Source organism: Thamnophis sirtalis, unplaced genomic scaffold, assembly GCF_051295495.1.
Source record: "Thamnophis sirtalis isolate CommonGarterSnake01/CBP01778 unplaced genomic scaffold, rThaSir2_p1.2 scaffold_2, whole genome shotgun sequence".
Lineage (NCBI taxonomy): Eukaryota > Metazoa > Chordata > Lepidosauria > Squamata > Natricidae > Thamnophis > Thamnophis sirtalis.
In genome coordinates, this window is record NW_028261382.1 from 129,347,838 (window position 1) to 129,363,170 (window position 15,333).

At 34.9% G+C, this 15,333-nt stretch overlaps 1 protein-coding gene across 5 annotated transcripts in view; it reads right to left on the reverse strand.

The window, feature by feature from the left end:
* RALYL (RALY RNA binding protein like) overlaps nucleotides 1-15,333 on the reverse strand; it is a 220,267-nt gene that overhangs the window by 190,496 nt on the left and 14,438 nt on the right. For 2 of the 5 annotated variants that reach the window (XM_014056216.2, XM_087706909.1), the window contains one exon: nucleotides 2,485-2,567. The exons of 2 other annotated variants lie outside the window; for them this stretch is intronic. In XM_014056216.2, coding sequence (XP_013911691.1) covers nucleotides 2,485-2,551 — 67 coding nt within the window. In that variant the 5' untranslated portion in view covers nucleotides 2,552-2,567. Of the gene's footprint in view, nucleotides 1-2,484; nucleotides 2,568-11,289; nucleotides 11,309-15,333 lie in introns of those variants that run through there. One more of the 5 variants, XM_087706908.1, reaches the window with a different exon arrangement.

Below are 15,333 nucleotides of genomic sequence, written 5' to 3' on the forward strand. Positions count from 1 at the left end.
CATCAGACATATCTCTCTCTCTCTGAACCAGATCCCTTGCCATGGAACCCTCGCTAGCCAGAGAAGGAGAAACAGGCCAGCACACCTCCAAGGGAGAAGGCCTCGGCCTGGCCTGAGCAGTGGCACCTCCCCCAGGGACCTTTGCCACCATTGTGAGTCGCATAGACCCCTTCTGTAACCCATCAGAAATTCCATGTGAAATTGCAGAGGAGATAAACCTCTGAATGCTTTCTGGAAGCTGCTCCATGTCTCTAATGAAGGAATCCTCCTCCTCCTCTTGTGCACAGCCTTCAGACTGTGGAGCCAATGATGGCCTGATGGGACTATCCCCCCCTGCCCCCCCTGCACTGAAAAGTATCCCTTAGATAGGGGCCTGTTCCACCATGGAGAGTGGGGGGGGAGGTGAAATGTTCCTGAGATACACTGGGGAATCCCCCCAGTGAGGAGACCTAGACCTGGATCTAATGGGCGATCTAGACCTCAAGGGAGAACTAGGTCTACCCCTCTGTTCAGCCCTGTACATCTGCCCTGTGCCTCCTTTCCTCATCCTTCTGCAAGGCCTTGGAGGACTGCTGCTGCAGTTTTTCGCAGTATCACAGCGGCTGTGGGCCACACTCGGGCCCCAATGGATCAGCTGTGACAATCAGCTGTGCCCTGCGATCGTCGGAACATTTTTAAAAACTTTTTAAAAGCATTTTTTTACTGCCGGCTCGGACAAACTGGTAGCATTTTTAAGACCAGTTTGGGCGAACAGACCCGAAGCAGTAGCATTTCGCCCTATTTAAGCTTATAAGATGCTTGATCTTCTAAATTAAGAATTATATAGCCAAAAAAATGGAATTAAATGCCACAGGCAACGCTAAATATGCTTGCATGACTGCTTATTAAAAATACTGATAAGGAATGAATCAAAGTGAGAAGCTTTAAATAAAGCTTATTTCAAAGTTTGTCTACAAGAGCATTTATTGATTTTTCCTTCATACTAAGGAATTAAACTCTGCAAGCAAACTGTATACATAATTTCAGTTATGTATTTTGCCTATAAATTGCAGAGAAGACAAGTTGAACCTGTTAATTTTAATTATGAGAAACATCCAGAGACCTGAGCAGATTTAAAGGACTTGAACCATTTCAGCAATCTGCTCCAATTCTTAATCTCCTACTTCTTCGAGAATTAAAAAGAAAAACATTAGAACTTTTTAGAATAAACTTTTCAAAAACATATATTGTTTCTTGCCTGCATTTTTGAAAAAGTGAAAAAATAGAGGCTATAATGACTTATGAACCCATCACATATACATAAAATGTGTTTTATATCTTAGTAACAGAAATAATTTTTATACTTATCTAATTAGTAATTATATCCAAATGCTAAATCAATGCAATATGTTAACAAAATACCTTGCTATCTGTACCATAACTGTTCTTATTGGGCCGCAGTGGCACAGTGGTTAAAGTGTAGTACTGCAGGCTATTTCTGCTGAGTGACTGCTGACTGCAATTTGGCAGTTGAAATCTCAACATGCTCAAGGTTGATTCAGCCTTCCATCTTTCCGAGAACCCAAATTATTGGGGGCAATATGCTGAATCTGTTAACCGTTTAGAGAGGGCTGCAAAGCACTGTAAAGCAGTATATAAGTCTAAGTGCTATTGCTACCATATTTACAACCAAAATAGTCACTTTTATGTTCTTTCCTAGATTAAGCTTCTTTCTGTAATTTATGAATTATTACTTCTAATATTTTATTTATTACAATTAGATATTTAAAATTGTATAGCAGTAAGATGAAAGTGACATCTTGTAGTGACAAATGATAGACAAGAAAGAGAAAAAATAGTAATATAAAGTGAAATATTTAGTGCTTTTTGCTTTGTACACATCATGTTTATTCAAATTATGTTTTAGGAAACAATTCCTAGAAATTATACTCTTTTATCTCTAATATTTTATTCCTAAAATATTTATAATACTAATTTGTTATCTTGATACAAGTTCATAAAATGGATTGCTTTCTCTTAAACTAGGTCTCAAACTACAGGTAATCCTCAACTTACGACCACAATTGAGCCCAAAATTTTTGCTGCTATATGAAGCATTTATTAAGTGTATTTTGCCCCTTTTTACCACATCTGTTCAGTGAACCATTGCAATTGGTAAGGTAGAAATATGTGAAGTGAATATTGTTAAGTGAATTTTCCTTCCCCGTTGACTTTGCTTGTCAGAAAGTCACAAAAAGTGAACACATGAGCCTGGGACACTGCAACTGTCATAAATACGAGTCTGTTGCTAAGCATCCAATTTTTGATCACATGACTATGTGGATACTGCAATAGTCTTAAGTGTGAAAAACAGTCATGTTTTTCAGTGCTGTGTAACTTTGAATAGTCACTAAGTGAACTGTTATAAGTTGAGGACTACCTGTATGTGATATTCCACTATAAGAAGCATACAATAAGAAAGCAATTAATCTTGATTTTACATACGTGGCAAGACATTCTGGATTTTCTGAATGCAGAATAGATATTCCAGGCAATCTTCTGTTGTGTTCATCAGTAAACTAGCACAACTGACAAAGGGAAGACACAAATATTCATTCATTGTTACTGATCTGTACAACATTCAATTTCAGGATTTAGATCAGCCTTGAAATTTCTTTCTAATATGTTAATTTTGTTTGGAAAAAATACTATTTAATTAATTAATATTTAATAATAAATTAATAAATATTTAAATATATATTATAAAATAATAAATTGATATTTGATATAGTAATTTGGCAGAAAGGGTTTTTACAGTCTTAATATCCTAAGATGGGAAGAAGAGGTGCCATTAATGGCATCATAAAGAATTAATTGTATTTGACAAAATAAGTTGTAATGCAGAGTATATTTGGACAGGAAGTAGATAGACAACTACATGTTAGAAAGTAAACTATGTTATGAAGAAAAAAGTCCACTGAGTTAAAATGTGGTATAATTTTTATGAAAATAAATGGAGAACATATATCTACTATTCTAGACATTTATTTCAGAATCAGGCCACTTGAACTGGTATGAACAATTTCAATCAGATCATATGTAAACACATCAAAGCCCTATGTGAGCGCCATCATATAGACTTCTATAATTGGAATATAATCCCAAGTGGAACTACTTAGACAGTTATAGAGAAGAGCTATGTTTATTTGTTGAAATCAAATTTGAAACACAGCCCTGAAAAAGAACTACTCAACAATTCTGCACTTTTAATAAGAAATCCTACAGAAATTATTCCTGCCTTTGAATTTGTTCTACCTTCATGGCTTAATTGTAAATAAATTTAAGATCAGCATGAATCTATGAAGCAACTATGAAATGGTTCTCCGGTTTCATTCATACTAAAGAAAACTGTTGAAGATAAGAGTCTGTAATTACCTAAAGATGCCACTGTTTAACAACAGACACTGAATGCAGACCAAATAATTACAGTACTTCTGTAAACCTCATTAAATGCTCCATACCAACTTTACCCTTTCTTTGCTATACACAGCAAACTGAGATCGTGTTAAAATGAAAAATAAATCTTATGGTTATCTGACATGGTATCAAAATGTGACCTCACCTACTGATGAGCCTTGGGTTTTTTTTCTGATATGAACCAGGTTTTGTCACTTGTAACCCACCTTGCAGATGCCTATTCACAGCCTAGCCAAAATGCCATTTTATGGTTGTGAGCGTAACTCATATAGAAAGGGATTGAAGGAACAGGTGTAATGGTGAGAATTTTAAATTGGGATTTAATGTAACTATATGACTATTGCAGCTATGATGCCAGTCCTGGGTCTTTTCCTTATTTGCATCTCTTTTTCTAACACATCTGCTAGTACAGGATATATCAAGACACTTGTTTACTGCAGATCTATCTGTGGGAAGATCTCTGGTATTACCTGGAGTCATTTGGAAGAAGTACGGTGTTTCTCTATCAGCAGACACATCTTTAATTTCCTAATTAAATGTGCACAAAGGTTCATAAAAACTTAAAATAAAACTTGATTAATGCTACGCACTCACTGATTTGATATTCTAACATTAAGGCAAGGAATTATTTTTGATAACTATTTCTATATCTTGTGTGGCTCAATCATATTACTCAAATACAGGTAGTCCTTGACTTACAACAATTCATTTAATGACCAAAGTTGCAACAGCACTGAACAAAGTGACTTATGACCATTTTTCACATTACAACTTTTGCAACTTCTCATGATAATGTGATCAAAATCCAGATGGTTAACAATATGCTCAGCAATACTTATGACTGTTGTGTCCCATGGTCATGTGAAATCAATGGAAAGCCAAATTCATTTATCCAGGTTACATACTTATCAACTGCAGTGACTCACTTAACAACTGAGGCAAGAAAGGTTGTAAAATAGGACAAAATTCACTTAATAAATATCTCACTTAATAACAGAAATTTTGTCTTTGATAGTGGTTTAATTTGAGGACTAGCTGTACCAGTCTTTTCCTCCAGAATATTAGGGATAAAGCCACAATGTTTTCATTTAAAGCTTATCAAGATCACAAGACAGTTCTTTGTATTGCATATCACATCTGCACATTGATATGGTGCAACATGAGGTTGTTGATGGTGTTATTAATAATAGACCAGCTTATATATAAAAAAGCCAGATTCACGTTGCAGTTAAGGCACCAGACTAGAAACCGGGAAACCATGAATTCTAGCCCTAACTTAACATAAACCCAGCCTATGAGAAACCATAGCCGGTCACAAGCCCGGATAAATGGGGAGTGTTGGTTCCCGTGGCGACGGAACCGTGAAACAAGCTGAGAACCCAATGGCAGGACAACACACGGATAATGTAACAACAACTAGCGCACACGGCCGAACCGATGCGTTGGGGGTATCTGGGCTCCCTTCGAACCGATGCCCAACAAGCCGCCCTAAATCGGAATCAATGGCGTGCTGTAATCCGTGACGTCCTGCCCCTGGCCTTCACAATGCAACGGTCACTGCCTTATGGACATTGACATTTACGAAGATTAAGTCCAAGTAAGTTAAGTCCAAGCCCTAACTTAAGCACAAAGCCAGTTGAATGATCTTGGGCCAGTCACTTTCTGTCGGCCCTAGGAAGCAGGCAATTACAAATCATTTCTGAAAAATCTTGCTAAGAAAACCATAGGGACTTATTCAGGCAATAATTGGGAGTCAAAAAAGTGACGATAGGAGAGGAGATCCATCATTACATAAAGCACACATAACCTTACAAAAACTATTCAGGATATGCAACAATACAAAAGATTAATGGCATCCATAATCAGAAGCAACACAATGGAATTGTTAAATTCTATAAATATTTTCATATGCTTTAGTTTTCCTTTCTCAAATATTTACTTGTATAATAATATGAAGGAGACTAGAAAACTGAAAGCTTGTTCTCAATTTTCAAAAAGTATTCTCTTTAATGCTGGTCTGTGACCGAAACAAAAACTGAAATGAATTGGATTCTCTCCAAAATATAACTACTGAATACAAAACCACAATGCTAGATAGATTACATCCATATCCATAATAAGTAGGCATACATGCTAAGCAATTGTCCCAAAGGTGTTTTTCAGGGGCAACTGGACTTTCTTGATTTTTCTTTGAAGACGTTTTGCTTTTCATTTTGTCCATTCTTCACCATCCAGTCATAGCTAAAGAAGCTTCTTGGATGAGATGCAAAATGTTTCATCCAAGAAAAACAAGAAAGTCCAGTTGCCTCCTAGAAAAGCACCTTTGAGACAACATGATCTGGATGACTGAGAATCTCCTTAGACTTTTAGCTATGTACTTTGGGATGAACACCTTTCAAATGGTGTGGGAGTATGAATGGATTTCCAGAAAAAATTGCAGACTACAGGAACCACTTGCACTTCGGTTTGAGATGCAAACCACAGACTCTTCCCCAATAGCCTGCGCCCAACATCAATAGTGGTGGGACACGGGACAGAAAACATCCTGCAGCCAAGAAGGCGCCCTCAAACATTTACGCTACTCAATGACTCCAAGGACATAGATAAACCTCCAAGGGGCCTCAACAACTCTCTAAAAGTATGCAAATGACCAGCTGTCTGCAAGGAATATAAATTTTCCATTCCCACCATCCAGTCAGAGCCGAAGAAGCTTCTTGGATGAGAAGTGAAATGTCTTCAAAGAAAAAACAGGAAAGTCTAGTTGCCTCCTGGCCTTTGGGACAACCATGACCTGGATGACTTAAAATCTCCATAGATTTTGTGCTAAACAATTAGCCGTCCCTTTAGCAACCCCCAAACTTTGGAACAAATTTCCTCAAGGAATATTGGGTGCCCTCTGACCTTGCATTTTGAGCGCATCTTTCCAGGTATGTATGCTTATCATATTTTTAATATTATGATTACTGGTATTTTACTTTGTGCTTCATGTTCGGATTTTTTTATTTGCTCAGTTGGAGTCCAACAATATTAATACTGAAAAAATAATACAAGAGTATTTTTCATCTGTAACTGTCAAATAAAATAAAATCTTTACTGAAATCTAGAGGTATTATGGTATTCTTTAGAAGGTACATGGAGATTAATTAGAAATACAGTTAATCAAATTTTGCCAATTTTTATATTTTAATATATAAACATGCAAATCATGTTCTAAATTTTTTATACTACAGTATAACTTAAGTTGTAAAAATAGTATTGCATCTTGTGATTGCCTTCTTCAATTACTCGAATTCTATGTTATTAACTATTATGGCATAAGATTAAAGAAGTAGATGAATACATAAGATTTAGGAATCCAATTTAAGCTAATATTCCATACTGCAGACAGCACACACACAAAAAATGCTGTCGTAAATATCTGCATACCTATTAAACAAAGAATGTAAAATAAACTACAATTTCACTTTTTTTTACCCTTGTGCTTCTAAAAGAACAAGATCTCGAAACATTTGACCAAACTAATAAGACAACTTGAAATATAACAAAATATTTTTGATAAGACTTTTAAACAATGGAAATTAAAATTCTTCATTTTGAAGAAAGCAGAGTGGCAAAGATAGATTCCACATGCAAAATAATCCCAACTGCTGCAATCTTAGCTTTGAAAGAGGCTAATAGACTGCAGACTCTTTAAACCACATTGATACAATTCTACTATGATATAAATAGCTGGTATTAGCATAATTACATACCATAAATTCTGAATTTCTGCCTTATAGAATTCTAATATCCTTACATTATTATTAAAAAGCTGTAACCGTAACATTAACAACTGCCCAAACTGTATGAGTAAGCTATATTAACATATGCTTTATACTTTCTAAAACACACCTCATATTGATAGGAAAGTGAAAAAGGAAGTATACAGGTTGGGAAAAATAAAAGTATATTTTAAAAATCTATAATGGAAAAACTCCAGATACTTAAGGAAATGTTTTTTCTATTGTATATATTGTACATTTCTCCATCACTATTAATACATTAATCTATGTGTAAATTTCTAATGAAGAAAGAAGAGCTAAATAGGATAATTTATAATAATTACAGGTAACTGCCAGTATTACTTGTTCATATTGTTTCATTCTCTTTTTAAAAATTATAAAAGGGATATATTTTTTCTACAGAAAAATATAAGATAGCAAAATTACATAAAAAATACTACCTCCATTTTTCCTGTTAACGATTTTCTCTATATGAACTTGACCAGCTTTCAAGTGATTTTCATGTTCTCTGCTTAATTATTTCTACTAGAGATTTATACTATTCAATTAAATACCTACATGCTATAAAGCACATATGGTCCCTTAAAGGTTTAGGGACAACAAATAAAACCCCAGATTCAAAGGAAATTGTTGTGATAGACAGTGAAAAGTCATACAGAAGAGAGATCCAAAGGGATTAATGCAGGTGAAAGTTGCTACAGCATGTCCTTGAAAACCAGTGTGGTGTGAAGATAAAACGAAGGGAAACCTTGAATTCTTGAAGAAAAGCCAGATCTGGGGAAACTAATAATGATGATTCCCTGCTTTAACGTTTTTCCATTGCCACCTTTTTGGATAATTAGTCTCTTAGAAGATCTTTTTCTAAGGATAGTCAAACTTGATGCTGCATTTATCATAAAGGTTGTGCTTTCACATCTGATATATTGCTTTGTTTTTAAAGGAACTGTCATTTCTTGAAGGCAAACTAGGGTCAAACTGGGAAACAGTATGAGGATTTTTTTTATGCTATCAGAAGTGGCAGCAATAGGCATTTTCTCCCTCTGTTAATTATTAGATGCAAAGAAGATTCAGGTCAGGACCAAAATGGGAGAAGAAAATTATAGTGAAATTATAGTGAAGCATAGTTTATTCTGTATTCCTTTTCTTTTTTCACTTCTTGGATCAGCTACTTGTCTGGAAGAGGAACAAAAAAATACGCTCATTTAACAAGCATCACAACTGGGTTTTCTCCGAGAGATGAAAGTGTAACAAATGTATTTTAGTCATAATGACATAATAGATTTATATGTGTTGCGATCATCCAATATCTTTCTACTAAAGAAATCCATACACTCAACAGTGAATATGTGAATCTTAACTATATCCTGTAAATCAGGGGTGTCAAACTCGATTTCATTGAGGGCTGCATTAAGGTTGTGTTTGACCTCGGAGGACATGGGGATGGGGCTAGAATGGTGTGAACAGCTCGACATCACTTGTTTCAGGGGCACCTGTGGTGGCCTGGGCGGAGCTGGAGGGAATTAGTTTGCATTACATTTTAATCTTATGCATATGTATCATAAAACTTCCTATGATGATATGGTAACATTTCTTTGTGGAATGTAATACTTCCTCTAAATTGAACAGTTAAATAGGATGCATTATGCCATTATACAATATAAATGTCCACAAAAGAAATGGAAAAGATGTGATCTTCATGGAATTAATCTCTCAGTTCTGTAGTAAAACAATTCTCAAATTACCTTGGGCAAAGCCATAATAATGTAATCAGTTAAAACATTAATTATTTCTGGAGAGCATAAAGTCCTTTGAAACAAAACAAAGGACATTTACTCTGTGATCCAAAATAAATTTATCCTTGTGGTATACTGCCATAGAACATAACCGCTAACAAAGAAATAAATTTAGAAATAATCTGTCAAAATTGAAGGTTCATTGGCTAGTAAGCAAAATGATTGGGGATATAATATCTTTATTTAAATATTAGATCAGAAAGTGTAACAAAGTGTACACGCGTACAGACAGTTCAAAATTGTTTTAAGTGACCCACACCATCATTGTAACCTTACATACTGGTAACAAACAGATTCTAGTTAAATAACCCAAATATATATGCATGCTGTGAAATGCTTCACATTCAATCTCCAGAGGTAAATCAGTGCATGCGATAGAAAAAACATAGCACGTGTCTACAATTCTATAAATAACTGAGTCTTTCCCTAAGATTGCAAAGCAATATAAAAGCAACCTATATTGTGGGAAAGGGCAGGAGTATGTTTTCATCACAGTATTTATGCTTTTTTTTTTTTTTTGTAAATTCTACTTCTTTTAAATAAATATATTATCTGACTGCATAATGTGATTGCATTATCTGGTTCTATATTGGATACGTTTTGCTAATGGAAGAACATTTCATAAGATACTACCAAATTAACATAATTTCTTAGAAATGTTTATCTCTCATCTTTGTTGCTTACAAGAGCCGAATGTCATGCAAAGATATAATGATAAATCCAGCATAGTAAGATGAAAATAGATTTTTTGGGCTCAACCAATATTTAATGTCTGGCCACATCCTTTATAGTATTTTTAGAATTTTATATCTTTGTCCTTTGTCCAAATCAGAAAATAATATAATTTAAAAATAAAGATTGTAAAAAACAGATTGTGAAAGTACAAGTAACTGCTATAGTTCAATGTGAAATTAAATGAGAAATCTATATAATGGGTTTGGCTTTTTTTCTTTTTGCAGTTTAGGGATATGTATTTACAGGTACATCTTTAATAACCATAATTGGAATTCCCAAAGATGCTTTTCATAAGGTAACTGGACTTTCTTATTTTTCTTTGAAGACTTATCATCCAAGAAGCTTCTTCAGCTCTGGCTGGATAGTGAGGAATGGAAGATTTATATTTCTTGCAGACATGTGGTCATTTGCATTCTTTTAGAGAATCATTGTGGCTACCTGGAAGTTTATCTGTGCCGTCAGGGTCACTTGAGTAGTGCAAATGGGTGTAGAACCTTCTTGGAACTGTGGAAAGGACTGTATTGTATTCCTCCCCCTCTGTTCATTTTGACGTAGATGGTCTCTTTGACCCATCTTTCAAACCAGCAGTCCTCTCTGTCCAAAACTTTGCTTTCTTCAAAAGAATGGTCTTTGTCTTTTAAATGCAGACGGACTGCTGAATCTTGTCCTGATGGGTTTGTTCCCCTATGTTGCGCCATGTGTTTATGAAGTGGTTGTTTTGTTTCCACAATGTACAGATCTGTAGCTCATCCTGAGCTGCAGCAGAACATCAAAACCTTCAAAGTACAAAGCCCAGCCCAGCCAAGCACCACAGCATAAGAAAGACTCCAAAAAAATCCCAGCTGCCACAGGAAGCTCCAACAATGCACTGCAAAACCACTGCCCAGGAAACTGCCCCAATCTTTCCAGCCCAGCTGTCCTCACTGCCCTGCACTCTGCCGCCGTAGCTCACCTCATGCAAGAACTGGAAAAGAAAACCTTGTGAAGCCAAAAACTGCCTCACCAAGGCCCAATGTGGCATGCTTGGTCAGCACTGGAACCAAACGGACGGGGGAAGTCACAAAGCGCAGGACCTCAAGGGTAAAATTAAGAGCAGATAAGCGGATGAAAGTAAATGAAGCGTGCCTGTAGGTGCAGACTGGCTGCCAAATGCCCAAATTCTGATCAGATAACATGCAGAGACACTGCAACAGCTATAATTTCAGGAACTGGTCACAAGGCCTTCTATTCAATGAAACCATAAATTTGAACAGTTGTTGAACAAATGGCCATAATTTGAGGACTATGTATACCGTGATGACAGCAGCTGAACCACTCAGAGAACTAAAGAATAATCTCTATTGGTTTCCAACACACACACACACACACACACACACACACACAAAATGACTGCTGAGATTAATGACTGAAACCAAGTTAAAGTATTTAATGAATTCCAAAGCCTACTTATTGCTTATGCTATCTAAAAAAGATTATAGTTAAACATTAAAAATTTTATTACAAGGGAAAAAATTATGTCATACCTTTTAGGTGTCATAGGTATGGAAACTAAGATGTTAACATCAAAAGAAATTTTGCTTTTATCTGTAAAAAATTTCATATGAATAATTTTAATGAAGCAGAAATGGGAATCATGTGAATTAAGAAGTACATATAGACCTTTTCTAGAAATGAATGAAATTCAACGCTTGAAGCAACACATATTGGAGCATAAAAAAACAATAGTGAGCTCTCTACGCATGTGTGTATATGTAGTTGCACATGTACCGTGACCTGACAATTGCGCAATTAACATATGCGCGCCGACAAAACTGTGCCGATTAAAACGCAACATCACCATCGCGTCGACAAATTCATGATGATAAAATCGCAGCGACAAAAGCGCGATGATGACAACCGCACACCATTTAAAAAGCCGTAAAAATTTAGTATGTCAATAAATAATTTAAAAACTCAGCAGTAAAAATTTATTATTAAAAATTATTATGTCACTAAATAATTTGAATTAATTTAGATGTCAATATTATGACATATGGCAGGCAGATAGTCCGTTCGATCACGCCCTGCATATGTAGGAAGAATTGCAGCAAGACGTCTTGATAGTTGCACGTATTTAGACTTGCTTGCTGCCTGACTGTGCTGACTGCATTATAACGTACGTTTTTAAGGTGTTCCACTATGTTAAAGGCCCAGCACGCAATTTTGTCGGCGTGCTATTGTCGGCGCGCTATTGTTGAAAATCGATTAGTGATTTTGACGGCGCTCATTTGTCCGGCGCGGTTTTGTCGGTGCACATATGACTATCGGGCATTTGTCGGTAAACCAACATGTACATGAGGGAGAAAAAAAGAGAGAATTAATCTGGGATTAGTTTTAATAAATTCGTTTCAATAAATGCAATAGTATTTTCTTTGACTTTTTTACTATCATATATACTCACATTGGTTGATTTTGAACTTGTTTTCAAATATAACATAAAGAAATAATGCATAACAATTAGAGAGTCAGGAAAAAATGACAACTCAAATCTACAATCTACAATCTAATTCTTTAAATTCAAATTATTTTAATTTGAAACTGTTGTTACTATGAGCCTGCTTTCAATATGTGTAGGGACATAACACTACCCTTTTCCATTTTTTTTAAAAAAACCATTGGATTTAAAATACAGAAGATATAAGTTATATTATGAAAACAATAGCAAAATCAACAGGTCATCAGCAATATTTAGAACTATTGGAATTTTAGGTAACAATGTAGAATACAATTTTCTCTAGTAAATTAAAGATTGCCATTATAAGAGAATATTTTAAAATATTACAAGTTTGACCAATGTGCATGCTCATATTAACTGAGGTATTGGAAGTATTTCTTGATTGGTGTGAAGATGAATAAATGGATTAAAAAGGTCTCTAATGAGTCAGAAAGAGAGAGGTGGGAGGAGAGAGAGCTGTTTAAATTATTTAATTATTTGAAGTCTCTAATTTTATTCTAATCTGTTAATATACAAAGAACATTTAAAATGTAAACTCTACCTTGTAATGAACAATAGTTTTCCATTTTGTATTTTTCTAATAGGAAGTAATCCTATTACCTATTGCCACCCACCCCATACCTGGAATGGGGGTGAACTTTCAAGTGGAATGCTCATTAACATTTGTAGCATATAGTTAAATCAAACATATGGTATCCCCCAAATTTTACTGTTTCTTTTTTCATTCTGAAATATCAGTTTGATTTAATAAGTGACAAAGATTCAGAGGTGGGTTCCTACCAGTTTGCACCTATTCGGTAGAACCGGTTCATCAAATCTACCAAACCGTTAGAAGATGTTCCACCAGTGGACCCGGAAAGCAGGCCACACCTACAGAAGAGGTTCCAAAAAATTTTGAAACCCACCACTGGTCCTTGGATATGATTATTCTACACTATCATGCTCATATTTATAAAACTCAGTGCCTCTGTGAAAGGTAAGGATAACTACTGTGTTTGTGGTGCAATCAGAACATTGCGTATGTTGAAGTTGTTTTAACGCAAACCAAAGATGACTTTTAAAAAACAAGTTTACATCATATTCTTATGCATGCCAGTGCTGTGTGTGAGGTAATTTAAGGTGGTTCTGACAACTGTCGTCAGTATCTTCATATACGGTCACATGGGCGGCAAACCACTCCCATCTGGTCACATGGGTGGCAAGCCACTCCCACAAAGGAGGCCACACCCACAGAGTAGGTTCAAACAATTTTTGAAATCCACCACTGCAAAGATTATACCTATTATATATATGTTTACAAGTATTTTTTAAAATAATGCAAAGTAGTTATTTAATGCAAATAAAAATGATTAAAATTCTAGCAAACCACCTTGCTTAATTCATCTCAATGCAGTATACTCATTATCTCTTATTAAAATTCTGCCCTTTGACAAAGTCAAAACTAGCATTAATTTTAATGAGGATTTCCCTTGAATAATATTAAAGAGATAACTTGAACTTTATTTCTGTTATAGAGTGCACGACTAAAATATTTGAAATAACCAACCTTAGATTATTAAATTTCAAATACTGCATTAAGCCTATTGCAATATCTGTACTCAATTTCTGTTTATGTGATTTCTTAACTCTTCTTACAAAGTGTAGACTGAAGTGTTGTAATAAAATAAGCATATACTTCTGTACGGGTAGCTGTATGTATTTCCCTGTATATATGCATATATCTGTTATTTTAAATTGCTTTGGTCAATTCATTCATCACCCATAACTAGCATTTGTTTTATTTTACAGTAAAGAGAAATCTTTTTTTCTTTACAATTAGATATCTGTTTTGCATGAAATATTTGCATTGGTCTGAATAATTAATTATAATAATTTCAAAAAACTTGGTTGAATTTCTGCAACAATGAACAAGGTAATGATTTGTATAGCACAAAATTCAATGGTAAAAATTTTAGTAGATTATATATATCTCTAAGTATACAACTCAGAGTTGTACAGGACCATTTTAGATCATGTCCAATCTGTTACTCAGTGGGGGAATCCAATTTAAGACAAAACTGATGGTATTTTGCTTCAAGTCATAAATGAAAGGGAATTCATACCTTATTCACCATACCTGGTTTCTACCCCTATTGTATGACATCTGTTTTCATATTAAGGGTTGAATGGGTTGTCCATGGTGCTCTCTGAGCTGTGTTATTTTTTGCAGGCATTTCATTTCAAACTAGGTAACCTTATCAGAATACAACCAAGCTTAGAGAGCACCAAGAACCCCACAGTCCAATCCTGAGCTATATTCTCTTTTAATTTCAGAAGATGATAGCCGAGTGTAAAAGGGAGAGTAAAAGTAAACACCAAAGCTGTAAATTTGTTAAAGGAGAAAGCTGCATCCAACTAATCACCAAGAATCAAGCTTAACTTTATTTTGTTCATCTTATTAACCATATTAAAGCATTAATGTATAAAAAAGCTATGAACTTTATTATCAAATTTTCTTTTTTTCTTTTCCATTGAATGGATTAACAGGAATCATTATGACTACTCTCCTTTCCAGTGTACTGTATGCACAAGTGTTTACTTAAGATCTTTTATTTTACAACACCCAGAGGATTTAGTTTAAATTAAATTCACCATGCCCGATCTTTATAGATTAGTCCATAATGGAAGTTATATTTTGTTTCATTATAATATCAGTGAACATATCAGCTAGACCAATAGGTGTAATTTTGCATCCATCCATCCATGAAAAATGAATAATTGCCTCTAAGGTTATCTGTCCGTCACCACAATAATTTAAGGAAAAAATGTAACTATGTAAGTATAGCACATATATTGTATTGATTTTGGGTTTGCATTTGAAATTATATCCTACTTTTTATCTATTTCAATTGACATTTTGCAAAGATGCATTCACTCCAAATAAAACATGCCACTGAAACACCCAAGAAAGGATGTGATCCTTCCACTGTTCCTTCTTTTGGCAACAACCAATTCTGGTATCGATCTGTTTGCTTTTTATTACACGAAAAGTACTTATAAACCTATTTTAAGACCTTTGCTTTCATGCAGAGAG